Source organism: Podarcis raffonei, chromosome 7 (assembly GCF_027172205.1).
Source record: "Podarcis raffonei isolate rPodRaf1 chromosome 7, rPodRaf1.pri, whole genome shotgun sequence".
NCBI lineage: Eukaryota > Metazoa > Chordata > Lepidosauria > Squamata > Lacertidae > Podarcis > Podarcis raffonei.
Genome location: NC_070608.1, coordinates 75,234,250 through 75,257,117, shown reverse-complemented (window position 1 = coordinate 75,257,117; position 22,868 = coordinate 75,234,250). Strand labels below are relative to the sequence as shown.

At 40.9% G+C, this 22,868-nt stretch overlaps 1 protein-coding gene across 6 annotated transcripts in view; it reads right to left on the bottom strand.

Annotated features, from left to right (window-relative positions):
* CDH18 (cadherin 18) overlaps nucleotides 1–22,868 on the bottom strand; it is a 625,894-nt gene that overhangs the window by 45,883 nt on the left and 557,143 nt on the right. For 5 of the 6 annotated variants that reach the window (XM_053397117.1, XM_053397113.1, XM_053397118.1 and 2 more), the window contains 3 exons: nucleotides 11,594–11,761; nucleotides 4,789–4,976; nucleotides 643–896 (listed from right to left, as the gene is read on the bottom strand). In XM_053397117.1, coding sequence (XP_053253092.1) covers nucleotides 643–896; nucleotides 4,789–4,976; nucleotides 11,594–11,761 — 610 coding nt within the window. Of the gene's footprint in view, nucleotides 1–642; nucleotides 897–4,788; nucleotides 4,977–11,583; nucleotides 11,762–22,868 lie in introns of those variants that run through there. The other variant, XM_053397119.1, reaches the window with a different exon arrangement.

Sequence of the window (22,868 nt, the reverse complement as noted above, 5' to 3'; positions counted from 1 at the left end):
TTCAAGTTGGCACCCCTGCTAACAAAGTTGTATCACTCCAAAGCAAACTCTGGTGGCGAGAGTCAGTAGGATTGAAGCCAGCCAGAGGCACTGAGAAACAACAGATAAGTAAAAGCATCTTTGGGGCAATGCCAAGGTTTTCCAAAGTACCATCAACCAATCAACAGCCCCCTCCCCCAAAATAGCCCAATGAGGAGCGATCCTGTTGAGATTTAGCTAGAAAATGAAAACAGAACATTGTGGGTGGGTGGGTGAGTTGGAATACAGAAGAGCATGTCTGGCAGGCTGATGCCCTAAATTTTGTTCCAGCTCCTGCTGGTCTCTAATATTAAGCAGGTAAGTTGCAACAAGTCTCTGAGTTTCAATAACCCTTTCTATTGTTAGCATATATGTGGGACATTTCAAAGGACATTAATTTTTACCCAACTTTACTTTCTTGAAGAAATTGCGATTATATTTGACCTACCATGCTTCAATAATAAAAATATGTAAGCTCCAACACTTCTCATTTTTAATAAGGGATCAAGGAAGTTTTCCATAGTACAGCTTTATGAAGACTACAAATTTCCCAGCTCACGGTTTCCCCACCTCCACCCCATACTATTCGTACTTAACTCAAGATCTATGAATATACTAGCATACCTTACTACATTGTTTGCGCTGTCTGGGTCTTGCGCTGTAACTGTGCCCACCGCAGTCCCAATCTCGGCGTTTTCGTAAACATCCATGACATAGGAAGGCAAAGTGAACAATGGAGGCTCATCCACGTCCCCAACAATGATCTTCAACATAGTTACATCTTTAAAAGGTCCTAAGTGTGAGAAGCGGAAATCGAGGTGGGTATTTGCTCCTTCTATATTAAGAGTATAGGATTTCTTTTTTTCATAGTTCAGTGGCTGTGGGAAGAAAAGAAATTTCACATTACCACTGTGAGTTTGGGTTTGAGTTATTTCACAAAACGCATTATTTCGCTGCCTTATTTCCACCATCAGAGAGGGGTTTTCCAGCCTCAGAATTGCTTGTATAATATAGTTTGAACAGACTTGATCACAGCATCCTTTACTGCACTTTAGCTGTAGCACCTTTGTACTGTATTATAGTGGCAGGCTTTGGTAATGCTGAGTTTAACCCCTCCACTTCCTGTAGCTTGAAACTATGTACTAAGTGCATAATGGCATCTGACTCCTGGAAATAAATGAACACTCTTGAGTTTGCAATGAGATAACCACCTGCACCTGACTCGTGAAAAAGACGCGTGCACTGCCCACCATATTTTATTTGAATTGGCACCCCTTGCTACAGTGGCAAGGCACAAACTCTTAAAGTGAAAAAGTTTTACAGCAATATCTATTGGACTAATGCAGAATATATCTGAAATTAAATCGGGCAGGTGTAATTAATGGATGCTTAGGCCTGCAAGGCTGCTGGGTGGCCCAATTACAATGCTTCTGTACAACAATCATGACAATGTGGTTGGGATACCACTAATCATTACGTATTACCTAGTGTGTTAGATTTATATCCTGCCTGATCCCCAAGGCACCAAGAGGCTTATGTACAGTGAAAGGAAACTTGCCTAATTGACAGTGCACAGTCCTGTGAAAGACTGGTCTGTGAAGCTTGCAAACCTTACACTTAATCCTATGGTCCTTGATTATCATTGTACCCATAAAAACTCAGATAGGAGTAGGTTGGCTCAGCATCCTCCTATGAAGCAAAAACTGGTAAGGGGTGCTAGGATCCAGTTCCTACAGGATTCTGCACAGACAAAGTTCAGAAAGATACCTTTGTAGCAAAGGAGTGGCCTCTTTCTGCAACTTCGGGGTGGAACAGGTGCAGAACCCTTGTGCTCCACCTTCATTCCTGAGATCTAGAGCATGCTTGCCTGCTGGTTGCTGCTGGGGAATTCCCCTTGGCCGGTGGTATTGAGGTGCAGTCTTCCCGCCAAAGAGAGAAAATGTGAATAGGCCAACCAGAGGTCCCGCTTGGAGGGTGGTGCTTCGCTGGCTAAGACTCCATTACAGCCCAGCCTGGCAGTAAGGCTTAAAAGGCTGGCTGTGTGTGGCTTCCACAGTGCGGTTGGCTGAAGAGCAAAACCTTCCTACCCACTTCTTTTTATCATTCTGTTTCCATTTCAGGCCAATTCTTACCATGCTTCTAAAATCTATATTCATTTTCAGGTTCTGCTTAGTGTCGTTTTCCCTTTAGCTAGGTCTTATTGGTTTAACCAAAGGGGTTTTTTTGTACCTCCTGACCTTGCAATGGTTGCTAATGGTTGCCATATTTGAAGCCAGGAAGGAATTTACCTGTAAACAAATGTTTTGCCTTTCCCATAGCAAAATGTCACAAATGTTTAAGGCATTGGGTGGAATCCTAGTCTTCAAGCATGGGATGAAGTGGTATATCACCCAATATTGTATCAGTTGTGTATTCAGGGTACCCTGTTAGAGGGGACCCCGTGGAAGTCCCTGTCCAAAAACCAAACATAGGGCAGATGGACCCATACTAGGTGGTGAACTGCATTGTAAAATTCAGAGAAGTATAGATTTTGAAGGATGGTTGTTTTTGTTTTGTTTTGTTAATGTACTGTTTTGACAAGTGCAGGTGAATTAAGTTCACTTTTAAATGCAAAAGGGGATTAAATTTCTCCCCATTCCTAGTTCTTGTTTTCAGCAGTGAGCAACACTTGCCCTAATTTACTAGACGGTTACTCGATGAGTAATAGCAATGGTTTCTTGCCACTGATAGGAAGGAACAAATATAAAACTTGGGTCAGCCTTTCGAGATCATGAGATCTTTCAGAGGTTTCTATAGTTTCCCACCAGCTTTATCAACGGGATCAACATTTACAATACATTGAGGCCCAAGTGGTTCAGTTTATGTAGTGCTGTTTCTTAATATTGGCATATTTTACGGGATACCCTTTGACGCTGTTCAAAAGAAGGCTAAGAGAGGCCAGTGCTTATACATTCCTTTTATTCTAGCTAGTCTGTGGAATGGCACTGAATTTGGTGCATGCAGAATAATAAAACATCAAGGAGGAATGTGCATGCTAATAGATTTCTCTGTATCATGCATTTCCATGATTGTTTCGATATACCGGTAAGTGGTATACAGGAGGGTGGGGTTGTTTTTGCAGTGGGGTGAGGGAAGGTTAGTCTATTTTTTTTTTTTTTTGCCAATTCTGAAGCACTTTTCTGAAGTGCTTATTTTCAGCAGCCCAAGCATAATATTAGCTCAGCACTGCCACATGCCCTTTTGTACTGAAGACTACAATCCTATATATGCTCACCTGAGAGTAAGTACCATTGAACTCAACAGGGCATACTTTTGAGCACACGCACGCACACACATGCACAGGATTGAGCTGCCAGTCATTTGCCTCACCTGATATTTCGTGTGGCAATACAAAAACGGTCTCTTGGTGTTTGTGCCACAAGGACAAAATGTGGGGTAGGGAAATGGACATTTCCCACTTCTGATACTGTAAGACCAAAGGCAGCATTCACCCTTTGGAGAAAGGTCTGCATTTAGCACAACACCAATACTTTATCACATCCTCCTTACACATCTCAAAAACAGGTCCATTGCATCTTTAAGGATCATGGCCCCCCTGAGATTCTGAAGCCATGGCCACTTTCATATTGTATACCAGAAGGTCCACTTTTGTCCACTGTTGTGTTAAAGACTGCATGGTTATGACAACAAAATAGGTCACACTCAGCACAAACTGTTAGGAAGTATTGAATCCTGCTAAAAGACCTGCTCTGAGACACCTGGAGTTGATTATTTCTGACATAACCCCCTGTACACATACATGCTTCCATGGCATCAACACACATTTATTAAAGCAGCTTGCTGCTTAGCCAATGATAACATAGGTTTACTGCTGCTCAGTCAGAAGTCCATTCCATTCTGATTTGTATACTTTTTTAATTTTTTTTTTTGTTATTACCGTATTTTTCTGTTTATAAGATGCCCCTATGTATAAGACACCCCCTATTTGGGGGGACTCCAAATTAAGAAAACACCCCCTCAGCACTACCCTTGTATAAGAGGAGACCCAATTTTAAACCTTTTTTTTTTTTTTTGGTTAAAAAACCTAGTCTTATACATGGGAAAATATGGTAATTATTATTTTTTCAATACTTGGTACAGATATGACATCCAATATCATAAAGTGAGACAGAATGCATAATGTCAGGTAAATAAAGGTGATGTCATTATCACCAAGTGACCAGAAATGCTTAGGAATCGCATCTGACCACAAGGGTCTTTTGCAAAAGCAGAGGAAGTAATCTACCATATTGTTTATTAATATAAACAATGAAGAGGTTATCACATAATGGAGAAAGATTTCTGCATTTTTGGATCCCCTAACTTGTTGCTTGCACTCCATTGATTTTTGTGTGCTTCTTTGTATGCACCTTTCAATATAAAGTACACATTTTTTTGGTGAATCTTCTGATAAAATACGCATTTTGTATGAATATTTTGTGCACTGAAACCACAGAAGTTGGAAAGCAAAAGAAATGTGTGAAGATAAAAGTGCTTTCAAGAATAAAAGCACTTGGGAGGCAAATCACAGTCCTTACAAATGTTTGCTTTCTCTATTTAAAAATGTAGGCTCAACCCAGCTCCTCTTTTTACACTTGGAGGCAGCTCTGAGCTTAAGCGCATGGAACTATTGCTGTCATTTCCAGTTTGGCCCTAAGGCTGTGTGCCATGACAGCCCTAAGAGAATTTCACATCTATCACATGTGAGCCTTTTCTAAAGGCTTTGCTTACCTTCTTCAAGGAAATAATCCCTTCTCGTGTTTCTTTGTCAGTTGATATGGAAAACACTCCGGAGCCATCCCCATTTATGACCGTGTATTTCATGTCTGCATTAGACCCCATGTCCGCATCATTAGCCTTGATCTTGCCTACTGCAGAACCAACTTGTGCCGACTCAGGAACATACAGCTGATAATGTTCTGGAAAATATATTCAGGCAACATTTCTAGCAATTCTGCTGCAATAGCACTTCAAATTCTCAAACATCTCTTCTAAACGGGAAACATGATCGCCGAGTTTAGTGCAAATGCACCAAATATTATTTCACTAAACTGTGGTGCCTAGCTATGAAAGCTTTTCCTCACAGAATGAAAAGCACTGCTCTCCGACAGGAATAAAGTATTAAGAATATTAAAAAGAACTCTGCTAGATTAAATCATCAGTGCATAGCATTCTGAATGGTAAACTCAACATACAGAGCATGAAGGCAAAAGCACACTCCTGTTGTTCGTTCTCTGAAACTGATATTCACAGATCCAACAGCTATTGACAATCCACTGATCTATCTAATCCTTCTTAAAGTCATCTAAAATATTAGCCATCACCACACCTTGTGGCAGTGAATTCCATTGGTTCATTATGTACTGTGTGAAAAAGTGCTTTCTTTTGTCTGTTCTGAAATGCTAATCAATTGGGTTTTAAGAAAGTGCTAGGTTAAGTAATTTAAAACACAGCAAACAAAATTTTAAATCAACATAAAGCATCTAAGATCTAATCTTTTGTTTCACTGAATTGCTTGACATTCAGAGCTGTAGCAGCATGTATATCTTTCAGCCGCAAGAGAAAAATATAACACTTTTGTGCTCTCTTCATTCTCTCTTCCCAAATGGCCAAGGAAACAAGGGCTGTAAATTTCCCCGAGTTAAAAGCTAAGCAATTTTAAAAGCCTGGAGTGAATTCTCCTCCTCCCACAATGATGTGTCTTGCAATTGTGAGAAACTTTTACTACTCAAAACTTTATAGCACTCAGCCAAACCAGATTATATCTCAAATGAACATTCATGCACCCCACCAGCCGACCTTAATGTAAAAAGAAATAAAAGCTTATCCAGAGCCATGGGGCTGAGAAAGGTGCAATTATGGCTACTATGGCTTTTGCAGTGCAGCTGAGATAACACTTTTCAGTTCACTTATGCTATCTTGAGAAAATGAGGAGGGGGCATAATTACATAACTATTCAAAAAATTAATATCCATAGGAAATATTGCAAAAAGAATAGGAGAGGAATGAACCTTAGGAAAACCTATATATTATTAGCAGCAAAAATGTTGTGCTCATCTCTCTCTCTCTCTCTCTCTCTCTCTCTCTCACACACACACACACACACACATATATGTGATGTATCACAGAATACTCTCTATACTTCTCTTGGTGGAAAACCACCATAACTGTCCTTTCTCAGAGACTACAGTTCTATGCATATGTATTTGGTGCAAAACTCCTAGAATACAGTGCAATTTACAATCAGCAATGCATAGTATAAAACCATGAGTTTCATATATGTTATGTCATTTTTAGCATCTTCATCTTTAGCAGATTTTCATTAACCAAAATTCGATTAATGGTAATGGAGTCTTTGACAGTCTTGATGACCTTTTTCTCCCACGGTTTAGTAAAAGATATAGGATGGGCTATGTTTAGAATACTATATCTACAATATCTAACTGTATATGTGTCCCTCTCTATATGCAAGCAAAATATTAACTGGGTTAAAATAAATGGCAACTCTACATTTCAGCCAAGCTTCTTCGATAAAGGGCACACAGATCGCGTATGAAACCTACTCCTACTTTATGAAGTAGGAACAGTTCAAATATCTCAAGAAAATATTGGACACAGTGTGAAATAAAGACAAAACAACATGAATAACCGACAAAAGAAGAAATCATTTACAACTGTTTTTGCAATAATAAAATCTTATTCATGCCTGGGCAGGCTTACCTAGACATATTTTGGCCTGTTATATTACTCTGCTATAAAGGCTGTATGGGTTAGTCATCTACAGTTTATTCCAGTTCAAAACCAGATTAAAAAAATGTTTCTGGTTATGGGGGACTTCTATTTCTGGATGGAATTATTTACATGTAGGGCAAATCTGTCTATTTCAGCCTCTATCTGTTTCTCAATTTTCCAATCTAAAGTTCAGTACGTATTTCCACATATGGGTTTGTTTGTTTTTAATGTCTTCATGAAAATTCACCAGCATTTTACTGCAAAGTTCTCTTAATATACACATTTCTCTATGCAATTTTGCATTTTTTTAAAAATACTGATTTTCACTAATATAACAATTTTTACTTCAATATTTTCAGCAATATGTGCATTGTTCTGTACACTTTACCCTAGTACATGCACTTTCGTACACATTACTTGGTTGGCTAACTGCAGTGCAAAATTCAGAGACATGTGAAATTTAAAGGATGGCCGTGTTTCAATTCATGTACAGTGGTACCTCGGGTTAAGTACTTAATTCATTCCGGAGGTCTGTTCTTAACCTGAAACTGTTCTTAATCTGAAGCACCACTTTAGCTAATGGGCCTCCCGCTGCCGCTGTGCTGCCGAAGCACAATTTCTGTTCTCATCCTGAAGCAAAGTTCTTAACCCGAGGTACTATTTCTGGATTAGTGGAGTCTGTAACCTGAAGCGTATGTAACCTGAAGCGTATGTAACCCGAGGTACCACTGTATTGGACAGTGTGATTTACATAGGTTCACCTTTAAATGAGAACTGAATCAATTTTCTCCCCCAACCTTATCAGGCTTTCTTCTTGCAGCAACCATGAGTTGTCTGTGGATAAATTTCAGCGTGCCAGCACTTGCTCACATGTAGGGGTCTCTGTGATTGAGGCAGCTATGCACCTGGGTGTCCCAATTGCACAGAGCCCTTACTTGCAAAGAGGGAATTTCTCCACAGACATTCATGCACAACATGTGGTTCTTATAGAAAGAAGACCTCAAGGAACAGAGAAGTACTAAAAGTGTGACCAGTTCCACCATCAACATGGGTATGCCCTACATGCATGTAATACATCCATAGGGCTATAGTGAAGGTTACATGTGGTTTGACCACAAGGACTCCTCCCTGTGTGTGGGTCTTGGCTGCCAACATTCCCTGGCTGGTTGAGGGCAAAACAGTTGTATACATCTCTTCTAGGTTGGTTTTGGTGGTCTCAGAAAGGTAAGAGGGCTCATTTTGGAAACCCCTGCCACAAACTTTCTAATGAAAGGAGAGAGACCCTCACGTATTAGTCCCCAGACTAGCTGTTCATGGGTGCCCTGATTTGCTAGTGGAGCCTAGAGTGATATATGCTGCAAACGTCTCTACATTTCCACGGTGTAGACTGCGTCTGAAGACAATTTGTCTCCTTAACAGTGTTCCTCCCCTTCTCAATTTCACAGACCGCCTGTCTTCTCATTTGCGATCACATAACATTCATTCAGCAACTGCTCACATAAAAAAATAATTATGGAGGCTCCAGTTACGACTCCACAGTTAAGTTTGTGGTGAGCTGTGCACTTAAAGTAGGAAATAGACTTCATTGCCATGCATAAAGAACACAGCAGATCTTCATAAAAACTACACCACTTATTCTTTCAAGCTTCAATTCAGCAAAGCGTTTAACCGAATGGCTATCACTTAAGACCATGCTTATTAAAAGAAGGCACATGCTTGAAAATTACACTTCCTTGAAGAAAACCACTAAAACAGGCTTTTCAACACTGGTTGTGGTTTCTTAGAATTTACAAGTAGCCCCCCTTAAGTAAATTTGTCAAGACAATTTTTTAAAAACTGGGGGCAGGGCAGGGAAGCAGGTTATTGTTTGTTTTGTACTTGTTCTTGTTTTGATTATGTGTTTTGTATTTTGATCTTATATTTTTATCCTGTGAACTGCCTTGAGATCTACGGATGAAGGGTGAAATATATCTTGTGTGTCGGGGCCCCATGACCACCCCGTTCCCTAGGGATTAAAGAATGAGAAAATACACAGAATGTTGATTCTGTGGGATCGAATAAGGCCACAACTTTATTGGTTACAGATGTGAAGGTTTGGCCCTAGGCACTGGGCTAAGCCTCCACAAATACCACTCCAGCCCATCTGCTAGGAGTGTCTCTAAGAGTGAAACCAACCAATAGTAGTAAGCTACTGTAAGCATTGCAATATAGTAAGCTGCTATAAGCATTGCTGAACAGTTTATTTATTTTTTAACAATACACAGTGTTGTAAAACAACAACAACAACGTAGTGAACTGATCAAAGATAAGAGTGTTCCTAATGAATAAACACTTGGTATCTCAAACACTGCGAGGGACTGACTCTTTTCCTCTCTAAATGATGCCCCTGTTTTTCCTTTGAATATAATAAAGACAAATGGCCCACAGTCAAAGAGTGCTGTAGACTAATTAACTAAGTAATTTACAAAACTAAAGAGTGTGCCACGAAAGCTTGTTCCCTCATTCCTTTGAGACGGTGGTCTTGTTAATACATTAGCAGAGCAATGTGGCCTGATCTTACAGTGCTCTAACAATGACTTAAGGCAGGAATTGTGTGGGATGGGCAGATCAGGTGGACACTACCCATGTCACTATTGGTGGTTTTGACTGGGCAAACTGGGAGATGAGGTTCAAGTTGCCTGGACTTCAGGAAAAGGAATGACATGAATGGGCAAGGGGACAGTGAGGTGTGCTTCCCTGTGCATCAATGGGAATAAAAAGGAACAGCAGGCAAGAAATAATAATGAGGCAATTTAAATTTATTAAACTCACAGCAAGATCTTCAGAAAAATGTTCAGGCATAAAACTAGGGTTGCCATATTTCAAAAAGTAAAAACCATGACACCCCAAAGCTTGCTGAGATTTTTTTAGGAAGCCCTGAAATTCCGTCTTTGAAATCCTGGCCAGACATAGGCAGCCCTAATAAAACCCATGAATGGAGTAACAATGTTATAAACATCATTGACACTGTCCATAAAGTATGTCATGTTTTTCAGTATTTTCTATAACTTTCTGGACCTTGTCATTTTGACTCGCTTAAGACAGTGGCTTGGTTTGCATGTAATACAGAGTCAAACTATCGTTTAGCCTGAAGGCGCAAGTGTGCATTTAGAAAATCATGGCTCCTTCATTCCTTACCTGGTCCTTTGGTTGCCATGCAGCAGATACCAAACCCTAGTCTGACTTAGCATTAAGTACAAATGAGGCCAACATTTAATACTCACAATTGTGGAACTCTGCCTGCCTATTACTCCTGTCCCCTACATTTGATACTTTCTATATAGACCCATTTGAAAGGGTATGTTAAAGTGACAAAGCTATCTTCTTTGGACAGGTCCCAAACTGTCAAATATGTATCACACCAAAGAGAAAACCTGCCCCCAGAATGCTTTCTCCTTCAGACACTACTCACCGCTGGCTCAAGCACATGCAGAGTGGAGATTGTAAAATGCTATGCTGTCCTCCGAGGCTTGTATTTGTTAACACTATTTTTCTATGAAGGGACTTGTTTTCCCTCCTGAAATAACCCAGTGTCTTTGCCTCAAGCTAGGCAGGATAGTCCAACTAGTTATTGTCATTCAGGAAGCAGGGATCCCAGCAGATTTTGTTCATCTATTACTTGAGCCAGCTACTTCGGCCACCAAAAGCATCTATTTTGGTCTCCCCCACCTTGCTCTAGTCTAGTTTCCAGCTGAGAAAATTGTTCAGGGTCAGCATGCTGAGAGACTCACCATCTAACTTCTCCAACTCCTAGCCAGCTTTGCCCTTAATAAAAGGTGCAGAGCATTTGCTATTTTTAAATAAAGAGCAATTAGTTTCAAGTACATTGGAAACTTGCTGCATGGAGTATTTATTTGTTCATACGAGGAAGGAAAATCAATGTCTGGAACACTAAACATTTAAATGAAGTCCTATCAGTTGTTTATTATTCTCTAAGGAGGCCAGATCAAAAACTTTATGATCTACCTGTAGAAACATCTGCAGCCTGAAATTTAGCAAGGTCACACACGTGGTATTTGAAAGATATGGAGCAGGCAAAATTCAGAATGCCTAAATAATGCTTCTTTAGTCATTAACACATGCTTGTCTGCAGTTCCAAACACTTGCACCAGCTTGTAACGCCAATTGAATTTAGTAGGCCTTCCTTCTGAGTAACCATCCTTTGAATTGTACTGTGAACACCATTCATTATTGAAATTAGTCAATTATAACCAGAAGCAGTTTGATGGGTAGTGGCAAAACAGCTATACTAGCTTTCTGGTAGATGCAACACTGGTGCTTACTGGGAGGGAGAGGTTGGTACGATGCAAACACACCGGCAGGAATTCCAGATAGGCTCTGACAGTGTGTTTGCACCATCCTAACTGCCTGGACAATATGAGTGTAGTCACATATTCTCCCTCCCCAAGCTTTCCCTTTGCTGATTTCACTTGTTTGGATTTGATATCCTGCTATATCACTACCCTAAGGAGTCTCAAAGTGGCTAACAATCTCCTTTCACAACAAACAGGCTGAGAGACTTCAGAGAAGTGTGACTAGCCCAAGGTCACCCAGCAGCTGCATGTGGAGGAGCAGGGAATCGAACCCGGTTCACCAGATTACCAGTCCACTGTTCTTAACCACTACACCACACTGGCTTTCTGTTGATTATTCACAGCTCATCCTGCTTCTTAACCAAATACCTTTGAAATGAATGTAACTCTTAATTACTACAGGCAAAGGTTTAGTCAGGAGGAGAAAAAAATCAGATCAAACCTTTACATACTCTGAGGGAACCTGGGGGGATTGTCGTTGACATCGGTGAGCGTGATATTGACTGTGGTTGATCCAGACAACCCTCCAACTTGTCCTGCCATATCTTTGGCTTGAATGACAACCGAATAATGTTCTCTGGCTTCTCTGTCCATGTTATGCAAGGCTGTCCTGATGACTCCTGTGATGTTTAACAAAAGGAGAAGGAGGAGAAGAGGCAGGAAGGGGGGAAAGAGAAGTATTATTTCTCACTTTTTTTAGAAAGGCATAAAAGGAACAGATACTCTCACAGCTTCTCTCACCTACAGAATGACACCTTAGAAGAACCTGATGTTAGAAAAAACAATCACCATCTCTAACAAATTTTGCTTTGCATTCAGCCAGTATCTGTCTCCCCTGTACTGCATCTGTTGGAGAGACAAAATGGCTCATATCGGCATTATGAAGAAATGTCAACCCCCACTGCACCGTTGCCTTCAAAGGAAAATGGGGTAGCATTTGATAGTCAGCTTGCTGGAGGGTATGTAGAAATTAAAAAAAAACCCCAAAGCAAAACACCCCTGTTACAAAGAAGTATAATGTATGGATATATGGTTGATCTGATCCATGCAAAGCAGAAAGAACCCCAGATGCAATGCCAAAAAAAGAGTATCATTTCACTGCATATAATTGCTTTAGCGGCAGCTTAATTGAATTATTAATGAATGCAATATTGTGCCTTATGTGTGAGGTCTTTAAAAGAAAATTTGATTTTGGAAACGGGAGCATGTTTTGTTTGCCATTGATAACTTAGCTGCATTCTCATGAATGACTCTGTGAAATTATGTAATTATGTAAATTGTGAAAGCGATGCCAACGCATGATGACCTTTTTAGGAAAGCTCAAAGTCAGTGGGCTTCAGCGCAACATTACTTCATATACTGAAAAGCTACATATAATTCTAATGTATACATTCCCTTTCGCCAACTGAGGGTTGCCTTAGTTGTTTTGGCTCTATATCTGAGACTTCATTCCTATGCACATTTACCTAGGAGTTCAGGACAGCTGGATTTTGCAATCGTTCATACAGAAAATTGGGCTCAGCGACCAACTTTGTACACCAAACTTTCAAGCCATTTTTGCATATAGGTCCAGCATCACCACTTGACCCCCTCTGGCAGCTGACAGGGGGGGGCCCAACACCTTGCCAGGATACAGTGCTGATGCTTGCCCTGAGCCCCATTTACTCATCTGAATGAGTGGGCAACCTTTGATGTTGCTAAACTACAGCTCACAATAGCTTGAACTATATACCCATTCCAAACAGAAACAATAGAGCATGTGCCTTTCCAGTGTCTTTATTACAGAGACATTCATACTAGCCTCATCTTACCATTACTGCATAAGCACCCAGGGCGCATAGGACAATTTTATACCTCCCTGCTGCTTTCAGATACCAATCCTGCTACAACATACAACGTTGCCAGATTCTGCACAGCAGCACTCAAAATTTCTCAGAAGATGACCTGTGTCACAAACTAGATATAATGAGCACTCGTATTAGACTGATAGCTATAGTCTTATATATACTAACCTTTTACGCTCTTTCACTCTTGTCTAATCTTCCTAACCCTTCTTTTAGACTTATTTTGGATTCTTATAGACTTTTGTACAGTCGTACCTTGGAAGTCGAACGGAATCCGTTCCAGAAGTCCGTTCAACTCCCAAAACCTTCAAAAACCAAAGCGCGAGTTCTGATTGGCTGCAGGAAGCTCGGCTTCCAAAAGAACATTCAAAACCGGAACTAGGCTGTTCGACTTCAAAGGTACGACTGTATATACTTTCTGTTTTAACTTTTTTTAGATTTTAAATGATTGTACCCCTCCCTCCTTATGCTGGTCTACAACTGTAATAAAGATTTGTTGTTTATCCATTGTATGGAAATTGGTAACAGGACAGTGAAAATGAATTCTACTCACCCTAATGGTGACCAAGAGACTGATATCATAAAAGGTTTTCTTCAACAGAGAGACTCCCCCCCCACACACAAAAGAAAATTATCTTCAGATGACAGACATCATTTACCCAAACACTTCTGGGTTCTCCAGGAAATGCTCTCTTAGTTTCATTTAATAAGGAGCTTTCTCAAGGATGTGGGAATCCACATTCATCTCCTGCTGTATTACTGTTAAAGATACTCTTTGAAAAGTAGGGCACATCATCAAGGCACAATTTCTGCATACATTATAGCACTCAAGAAATCAGTCCAACAGGAAAGGAGTAAATACAAACTTGTACACTTACCAATATCCCCCAAGGCCTTTAGCTATATGTACCAAGACTTACAATTTATACTTGCATCGTGTTCAATTAAATCTCAATCTCCTGAACAGAACAACATCTTTAGGTCTAAATATGTGGCAAGGTCCATGCTATTAGTAGCACTGGCGCTAGCCTCAAACATCTACCATGATTATCCAGTAATCCAATATTGCCTCTTGACAGATCCATGGAACATTGTCTAACTGTGATATATAGGTGATTTGTGAGGCTCTTCAATGATTCCACACACACATCCTGGAATAAGCCCAATATTTAATTATTTTTATGTAATCACACACATTGGTCCCAGAACTATTTAGGTTTCTAAGCATAGTGTTGATGACACTAGATTTGTTCCCATATGAACAACCTTAGGCATGTCTAAATGGCCTCGGCCCAGTATACCTGAAGGAGCATCTCCACCCCCATCATACACCCAGGACACTGAGGTCCAGCTTTGAGGGCCTTTCTCTCACTGCAGGAAGTGAGGCTACAGGGGACCAGGCAGAGGGCCTTCTCGGTAGTGGCACCTGCCCTGTGGAATGCCCTCCCATCATATGTCAATGAAATAAACAACTATCTGACTTCTAGAAGACATCTGAAGGCGACCCTGTTTAGGGAAGTTTTTAAAGTCTGATGTTTTATCATGTTTTTAATATTCTGTTGGGAGCCGCCCCGAGTGGCTGGGGAAACCCAGGCAGATGGACGGGGTATAAATAATAAATTGTTGTTGTTGTTGTTGTTGTTGTTGTTGTTGTTGTTATCATTATCCAGAAGTAAATAAATCCCATTGAGTTCAATTTACTCCTAAGGCAATTGTTTAGAACAGTGTTTCTCAACTGGGGGCCATATGGTCCCCCATTCCCCCCCTCACCCGGATATTTCAAAGGGACCACAGGTGAAATTATATAATTTATATAATCATTTAAAAAACAAAAAACAAAACATGTTTTATTTACAAGAAAAATAGCTACCTTTCTACCGGTAGGACAGGGACACCACAGGAAGGAAACAAAGGAAGGTTGAGAAACACTGGTCTAGAGGACTGAAGAATTCAACAGGAATTAGAAAGCAACAATAGCTTAAATCCCATTACATAAAACTTTTTTAAAAAATATTCTGCAACATAGTAAAAGTGTGATGCCATCTTTCTGGTGTGTCAGATATGCAGAGATAGCAGTGTGTGAACACCCTCTTTTCCCTTGAGAAATGTTGCTCTTCTTACTGAAACTCTTTTTATCTGTTTCAGCAACATACAGCTGATATTTTGTCCCAGCAATGGTCTCCAGATTTGCCTTCAAACTGTGGTTCAGACAAAATTTGGTGGCATCTCTAATACCTCTGTGACCTCCATGTGAAACAACCCTGGATCTCTATAAAGGTAAAGGTACCCCTGCCCGTACGGGCCAGTCTTGACAGACTCTGGGGTTGTGCGCCCATCTCACTCAAGAGGCCGGGGGTCAGCGCTGTCCGGAGACACTTCCGGGTCACGTGGCCAGCGTGACATCGCTGTTCTGGCGAGCCAGAGCCGCACACGGAAACGCCGTTTACCTTCCCACTAGAAAGCGGTCCCTATTTATCTACTTGCACCCGGGAGTGCTTTCGAACTGCTAGGTTGGCAGGCGCTGGGACCGAGCAACGGGAGCGCACCCCACCGCGGGGATTTGGACCGCCGACCTTTCGATCGGCAAGCCCTAGGCGCTGAGGCTTTTACCCACAGCGCCACCCGCGTCCCTATAGAGATCCCTGGATCTCTACAGCAGCAAACAATTCCTGGGCCTGAGGCTTTTCTTCCAAGTATGAGTTTGTCACCTGAAAGACTGAGAAGGCCACAAAATTTCATCTCACATGGAGTGCTTCTTCATCTTTTGGTAGGAAATTTTATAACAGAGTTAGCAACAGATCAAACTTTGATTAAAGCCATTTCATCAAATAGCACAATATGCCACTCTAGAAAAAGAAGACAAGATGAACAATTTTACTACTCCGTCTGATGATTTATTGTCTACTCGCTTGACAAATGGCCAACTGAGCTGACAACTGGTGTGAAATAATTTTTTGTTATTTGCTGTTTTCTTTATTGTTTTGTATTGAGCAGGCAGGTGCTTCTGACATCAAGAAGATGCTGAAAGGTTATATGAAGAGAACTGACTGAAAATCCTTTCAAGAAGCCTATGACAAGTATCTTTACCAATACTGTATTATGATCTTTAAATATCCAGCTTTGCCAACACCTTTGTCTATAAAGTTATATAATGGTTAGCTATTGACTTCGTTGGCATTCAATCAAGATTTATTGACCGGAAAGTTAAATAATGGTTGCTCGGAAGATAAAGGTTTATCTGAAGGGTCAATACAATATAAAATTTATTGAAAACAGACATTCTGTGTTTCAATGATATGTGGATGATATTGCTAGAAAAGAAAATGATCTTTTTTTCTAACATAGGTTTTAAGATACAGTAATTTGCATGTTGCCAGCACAGCAGAATGAAGAGTCATGACAACCAAATGTGGATAAACAGGTTATAATAACAACTTGAGGGTCTGCAAAATGAATTAACTAGTCAGATTGAACCAATATAACAAGTTGACCAACGTTCACCCCAATGTGTCTGTCAGGCAAAAGAGCACCTCCCAGCGCCCTCAGGCCATGCCTAACAACAGTGACTAAGGGATACCTACAATCCAACACTGCCTCAGATAAGCGTTCCATTCTTTCTGAAATCTTCTTGCCTGCCTGGACTACATGCCAAACAGAAAGACCTTTAACAACAGAATGGTTTTTTAGGCTGATAAACCACCTCTCCATCTCGTGCTTGTTGTTGTTGTTTTTGTTTAGTCATTTAGTCATGTCCGACTCTTCCTGACCGCATGGACCAGAGCACGCCAGGCACTCTCACTGCCTCCTGCAATCTTCCACTGCCTCCTGCAGTTTGGTCAAACACATGTTGGTAGCTTCAAGAACACTGTCCAACCATCTCGTCCTCTGTCGTCCCCTTCTCCTTGTGCCCTCAATCTTTCCCAACATCACAGTCTTTTCCAGGGAGTCTTCTCTTCTCATGAGGTGGCCAAATTATTGGAGCCTCAGCTTCAGGATCTATCCTTCCAGTGAGCACTCAGGATTGATGTCCTTCAGAATGGATAGGTTTGATCTTCTTGCAGTCCATAGGACTCTCAAGAGTCTCCTGCAGCACCATAATTCAAAAGCATCAATTCTACAGCGATCAGCCTTCTTTATGGTCCAGCTTTCACTTCCAAACATCACTACTGGGAAAACCATGGCTTTAACTATACGGACCTTTGTTGGCAAGGTGATGTCTCTGCTTTTTAAGATGCTGTCTAGGTTTGTCATCACTTCCACTCCATTCTAAATCATAGTTATGGCATCCCAAGTGGTGTCCCCAAGGTTCTATGCCCAGTGCAACTGAACTGTTTGTACTCCCCTAAATCCCATATGCCGGAAGTGTCCCAGAAAACCAGAACATCCCATTTTCCCTTGCTGTCAGATACGCTGGCAGGCACGGGAGCTCCCAATCTCTCTGGGAGCTTCCAATAAGAATTAATGAACCTCTGGAAGGTTTATAGTCCATTTTATTTACAACAAAATACTGAGAGCAGCATCGGACCACCCTCTATCAGGATGTCAGTTGCTTACTCTGAATCCCCTCCCCTTCCACAGCAAGAAGCCCGCCAATGGCCACCTGTCCCTCCCCTGTGCTTCTGCTGTTCTTTAACCCCTTCAGTACTCCAAGTTTGAGGGGAGGGAGGGATTTCCCTGCCACTCACGATTGAAGAATCCCCCAAACGCTCCCTCCCTCCTGGTTGCCTAGCTACTATCTCAAAGCTGTCTACCTCTTCCCTCGACTGTGTGGCCTCTGAATCTGCTTCTGGGAATGTCAAAGGAAGGGGTGTGTGGATCCTCCCCTTCCTCCTCTGTTAGAGGCTGTTCTGTCTGTGACTGCATTCCCCCATCTTCAGAGACAGACCAGTCTCTGGCATCCGATTCAGACCAGCCACTGACAGCCATGATAGCATGGTGGCCATTTCAGACACTGTGTTTTGGGGCACTATGAGAGCATGCCCCTCAAAGAAGTGCATATTTTGGGCTCAGTGATCTCCAAAGTTAGGTAACTTTTGATGAGTTCTTCTTCAGTCACTGGTGGTAACTTTTTTTTGTGGTTGAGGAAGGCAAAGGAAGTGGCTTTCTCCGTGTGGTGGCAATGTTGTACTTATTAGGACAGGGCAAGGTGAGGGGGCCTCTAGATTGGAAGCAGAGTTGCAGAGCCATGCCCACCTGTTGCTAACATCACTGCCACAACCTTTTATGGGATAAAGTCCTCCCAGCTCACCACTGACGTGAGGAAGTAAATTAGCTCTAGAACAACTCTATGATGTGACAGATTTTGATGACACCCAGATATTGATTCCAGGGGATTGCGCTGAAGGCATGGCCACCATCTCACCAACAAATGCTAGAAAGAATGGGTTGCATCTAGCTAGGCCAAACTCAGAGGAGGCTCATTGATTTCAATGGCTCTTCTTCCAGGTATGACTTAAGTCAGATAGAACTGTATGGAATTCAGCTACAATTGTCATTCTGGCACACAAAGGAAGTCTTTGAACAGTGATCCATTCCATTAATACGCTATCACTTAGGATTTTGCAACTTTATTTTTATGAACTGCTTTGTGGAAGCCATTTGCAGAAAAATGACTGAAGAAGAGACATTTATTATCCTTCTGAAGTGGTCATTCATCACTTGAAAAGTGATCCATAAATATCCTCTAAATCTTCAGATATTTAAATGGTGAGACAAGCATATTTTGCAGAAGGACATGAATAGACTATTATGCTGTGAGTGATGCATTTTTTTCACGCGGAAATTGCAAAGAAATGAGGTTTCTGGAAGCCTTGAATTTTAAGAAAATATTTTAAATTAAAACTAACTGCACTGTAAAGAGTCCTGCAACCAAATTATCTTACTCATTTCCACTTAATTTATGTATATATACACAATTCAGCCTCACACTCTCTCCTGGGATCCCCTGCATTATCACCTCCTCAATAATGCTCATTTGCCAAATTTCTGACCTTTTTCATTCAAGTTTCCAGGTGAAATTCATCCTTCCTGACACTGAAAACAGCCTTTCATCACATTGCCAACATTTATTTCCCTTCTATAAATATTTTCTCCTCCCTTCTAATGGAAAGACAGCTGCAGAAATTTGATATTCGAAATTTGAAAAAAAACACACACATCACTGATAGTTGCAAACACGACACTCCAATATCATTATATTTTTGCAGATGGACTTTTCATAACATTCAAAAGCATGGGTATTTTAAACAAAATATGGTAAGGTAAAGGAAGGAAAATTCACTACAGACAGAGGGGAAAACTGAAACCCAGGGGTTGGGAGGGAATAAAAGGAATAGGCTGTGGGGAATTCATAATGTCTGAATCTGCCTTGGTAAACTGACTTGCCCCTGGTCTTACCCCTCTCATTAAACTTTATTTGAACCCACATCCATAGCAATCATCCTCAGAATTTGCCTTCTCAAAGAATACAGTATTGAAGAACTTCTGATGGGTTCATTTCTTGTATACATTTGTTTTTCACTGAGAGGAGAGAAGGGATAACTTGCCAAAATGTTAGGTTCCATTGAAAATGATTTGCAGGTGTGTGATCTTGCTCACAATACATTCTTTGCTATAGGTGTTTTTTCCTTTCCTTTTCATCAGGATGATGGTGTTGTGCTACTTGGAGAAAATGACCTTGTAAAAACCGACTGTTACGATCTTTGAACAATTGCCACACCATTCCCCCTACTAACAACTTTTTCTAACTGTCAGCCTTTCAAAAGACGACAAAGCTCCATTTTGTTCTTGTTGTTTGGAAGTCCTCTTTACTTCAGGATTGTGTGCATGTGTGTGTCTTAACCACACAAAACTGACAGTTATCACAGAACTACATGTCATAAATACAGAATTGAAAAGAACATATCAAATAAATGGTTCTGCAGTGCATGCTCAACTGTAAACTGGAGTTTGCGGTTTTTTCATATAATGTGTTTTCATTTTTTTAATTATTCATTTAATTAAAAAGCTAAGAGTCACTCAGAGAATTATGGCCTAATATTGCTTTCCCACCAGATATGTGCCCTCAAGTAAAATAAGCTTAAATGATGTGGAATTCATAATTCAGAAATGTTAAATCCCTTCTCATGTAAAAATGCTGTGGTGAGTTGCACAATGTAAAGTAATATAGCACAGTGGAGGGAAACATTCTTACCAATTTTTTTAAAAAATCCCCTTTCCTTCCTGAACTGGTTTTGTGCCAAGTGATCATTTAGGAAGCATTTATTATACCCCCCCAAAAAAACGCCATAATTCTGCAGCAAATTTGAGGCCTCCCAGTACACTCCGTGTGCTTTTAAAGATTTTTCTACAAGAGAAAAAGAGCACCCTCTAGTTAATGATAATGGACATTTGCTAGTCTCTTCCTTTGCTTTTTACAATTGGAATAGCACAAAGACAAATATCAAAAGAAAGAAAGACTGTCTATTTTTATATCCAGGGGAAATATAGTGTCCACTTTAGAATCTGAATGTGTCTGCCTGAACTAGTAATCCTCTGATACAGTTTAAGTCTTGCCTTCCAGACTTGCTAAGCTTTATGTCATGAGTTTACATTTGTGCCTATTATGAAAGGTTGACAAAAACCACCTTGTCCTGACACAATGTGAGGTAGATCCACACTGTACATTTATAGCACATTCAAAACAGATTTAGAACATATGAGTTCCCCCAAACATCCTGAGAACTGTAGTTTGTTAAGGGTGCTGGGGAAATGTAAAAGTCTGAGGGGAAAGATGGATATTAATATTAATAATAATAATAATAATAATAACAACAACAACAACAATAATAATTTAATTGTACCCCGCCCATCTGGCTGGGTTTCCCTAGCCACTTTGGGCTGCTTCCAACAAAATATTTAAAATACATTAAAATGTCAGACATTTAAAACTTCCCTAAACACCCAGAAATTCCCTGGACATCCAAAAATATAACTGGAAGTGGATTCCAGAATATTTGGTGGCTATATCATCATTAAATTCAATTATTGTTGGTTTAGATCACTGATACCACTAACGCTATAAACGAAAGTTAAAGTCAATGTAAAGGGACCCCTGACCATTAGGTCCAGTTGTAGCCGACTCTGGGGTTGCGGCGCTCATCTCGCTTTATTGGTCGAGAGAGCCAGCGTACAGCTTCCGGGTCATGTGGCCAGCATGACTAAGCCGCTTCTGGCAAACCAGAGCAGCGCACGGAAACACTAGTCTACTACTAAATGCATTGGTGACCATAGGAGCCAACTGCTAGGGCCAAGGTACCTTCAGACCTCAAATAAAACATTTGAAGGGGCAACCCCCCCTCAGTTGATGGGCATTGCCATTGAAATGGTGTGTGCGTGTGCAAGAGCAACATGTATTGTGATCTTGAAAGACCTACACTGGCTCCCAGTATATTTCCGAGCACAATTCAAAGTGTTGGTGCTGACCTTTAAAGCCCTAAACAGCCTCAGTCCAGTTTACCTGAACGGCGTCTCCACCCCCATCATTCTGCCCAGACACTGAGGTCCAGTTCCAAGGGCCTTCTGGTGGTTCCCTCACTGCGAGAAGCCAAGTTACAGGGAACCAGACAGAGGGCCTTCTCGGTAGTGGCACCAGCCCTGTGGAACACCCTCCCACCAGGTGTCAAAGAGAAAAACAACTACCAGACTTTTAGAAGACATCTTAAGGTAGCCCTCTTTAGGGAAGCTTTTAATGTTTAATAGACTTATTGTATTTTAAAATTATGTTGAAAGCCGCGAGGCTTACCTGCTCCCCCATATTTAATTCAAGTTGGCATCCCTGGTGGTGACCAAGTAGGAGTTGCTAACTGGTAGCAACCCAGATTTTGCTGGGCTACAGTTCCCATCACCCCTGACCGACCATGTTGGCTGGGAATTACAGGATCTTGAGGCTGGCAACTTCTAAAGAGCTGCAGGGCAGCCATTCCTGTGATATAGCTAGGCAAAGTTGCCAACTTTTCTACCCACCGCTTCTCCAGTGACATTACCAACAGCCTGATCTGCAACCACTTGCAGGCAATAAAACTTAGGTTTCTGCCACGGAAATCATTGACTGCTGATTTCTGCATAAGAAAGTGATGTTAAAGGAAGAAGAACAAGTGAGGGCATTTTCCCCTAGTCAGCAAGTAGCTGTATTGCATTACAGTGGTACCTCGGGTTACATATGCTTCAGGTTACATATGCTTCAGGTTACAGACTCCGCTAACCCAGAAATAGTGCTTCAGGTTAAGAACTTTGCTTCAGGATGACAACAGAAATTGTGCTCCGGGGGCACAGCAGCAGCAGGAGGCCCCATTAGCTACAGTGGAGCTTCAGGTTAAGAACAGTTTCAGGTTAAGTACAGACCTCCGGAACGAATTAAGTACTTAACCCGAGGTACCACTGTATTTCATAGTGAGGGTAACTATTTGTTTATTGTATTTATAAGTTCCCTCAAGCAATCAGCTTCTAGGTGACTAATAGGAAATGGAGCTGGATTTTTATTTATTTGTTAATGTTAAATAAAATTGTGGTGGCACAGAAGGAAAAAAGTTTCCCCATATTCACAAATAACTCTGGGACACTTGATGAATACTATTGTAGAGAAGAGGGATTAACTTGGTTTTTCCCCCTGTAGAGTTGGGTTCATGTTGTTTGGTTTACAGATTTTGCCCAATACTAGTTCTAGTGAAGACTAGAACTTTGTCCAATACTAGTTAGAGAACATGACTAATTTGGCTTTATTCATTTCAATATTTACACTTTGAATATAATTTTGTGGATACAACCATATGGAACCATGGTAAGACTTCCAAATAAATGTTTTTACAATAACCTGATCAAATAAATATATTGAGGTTTTATAGTC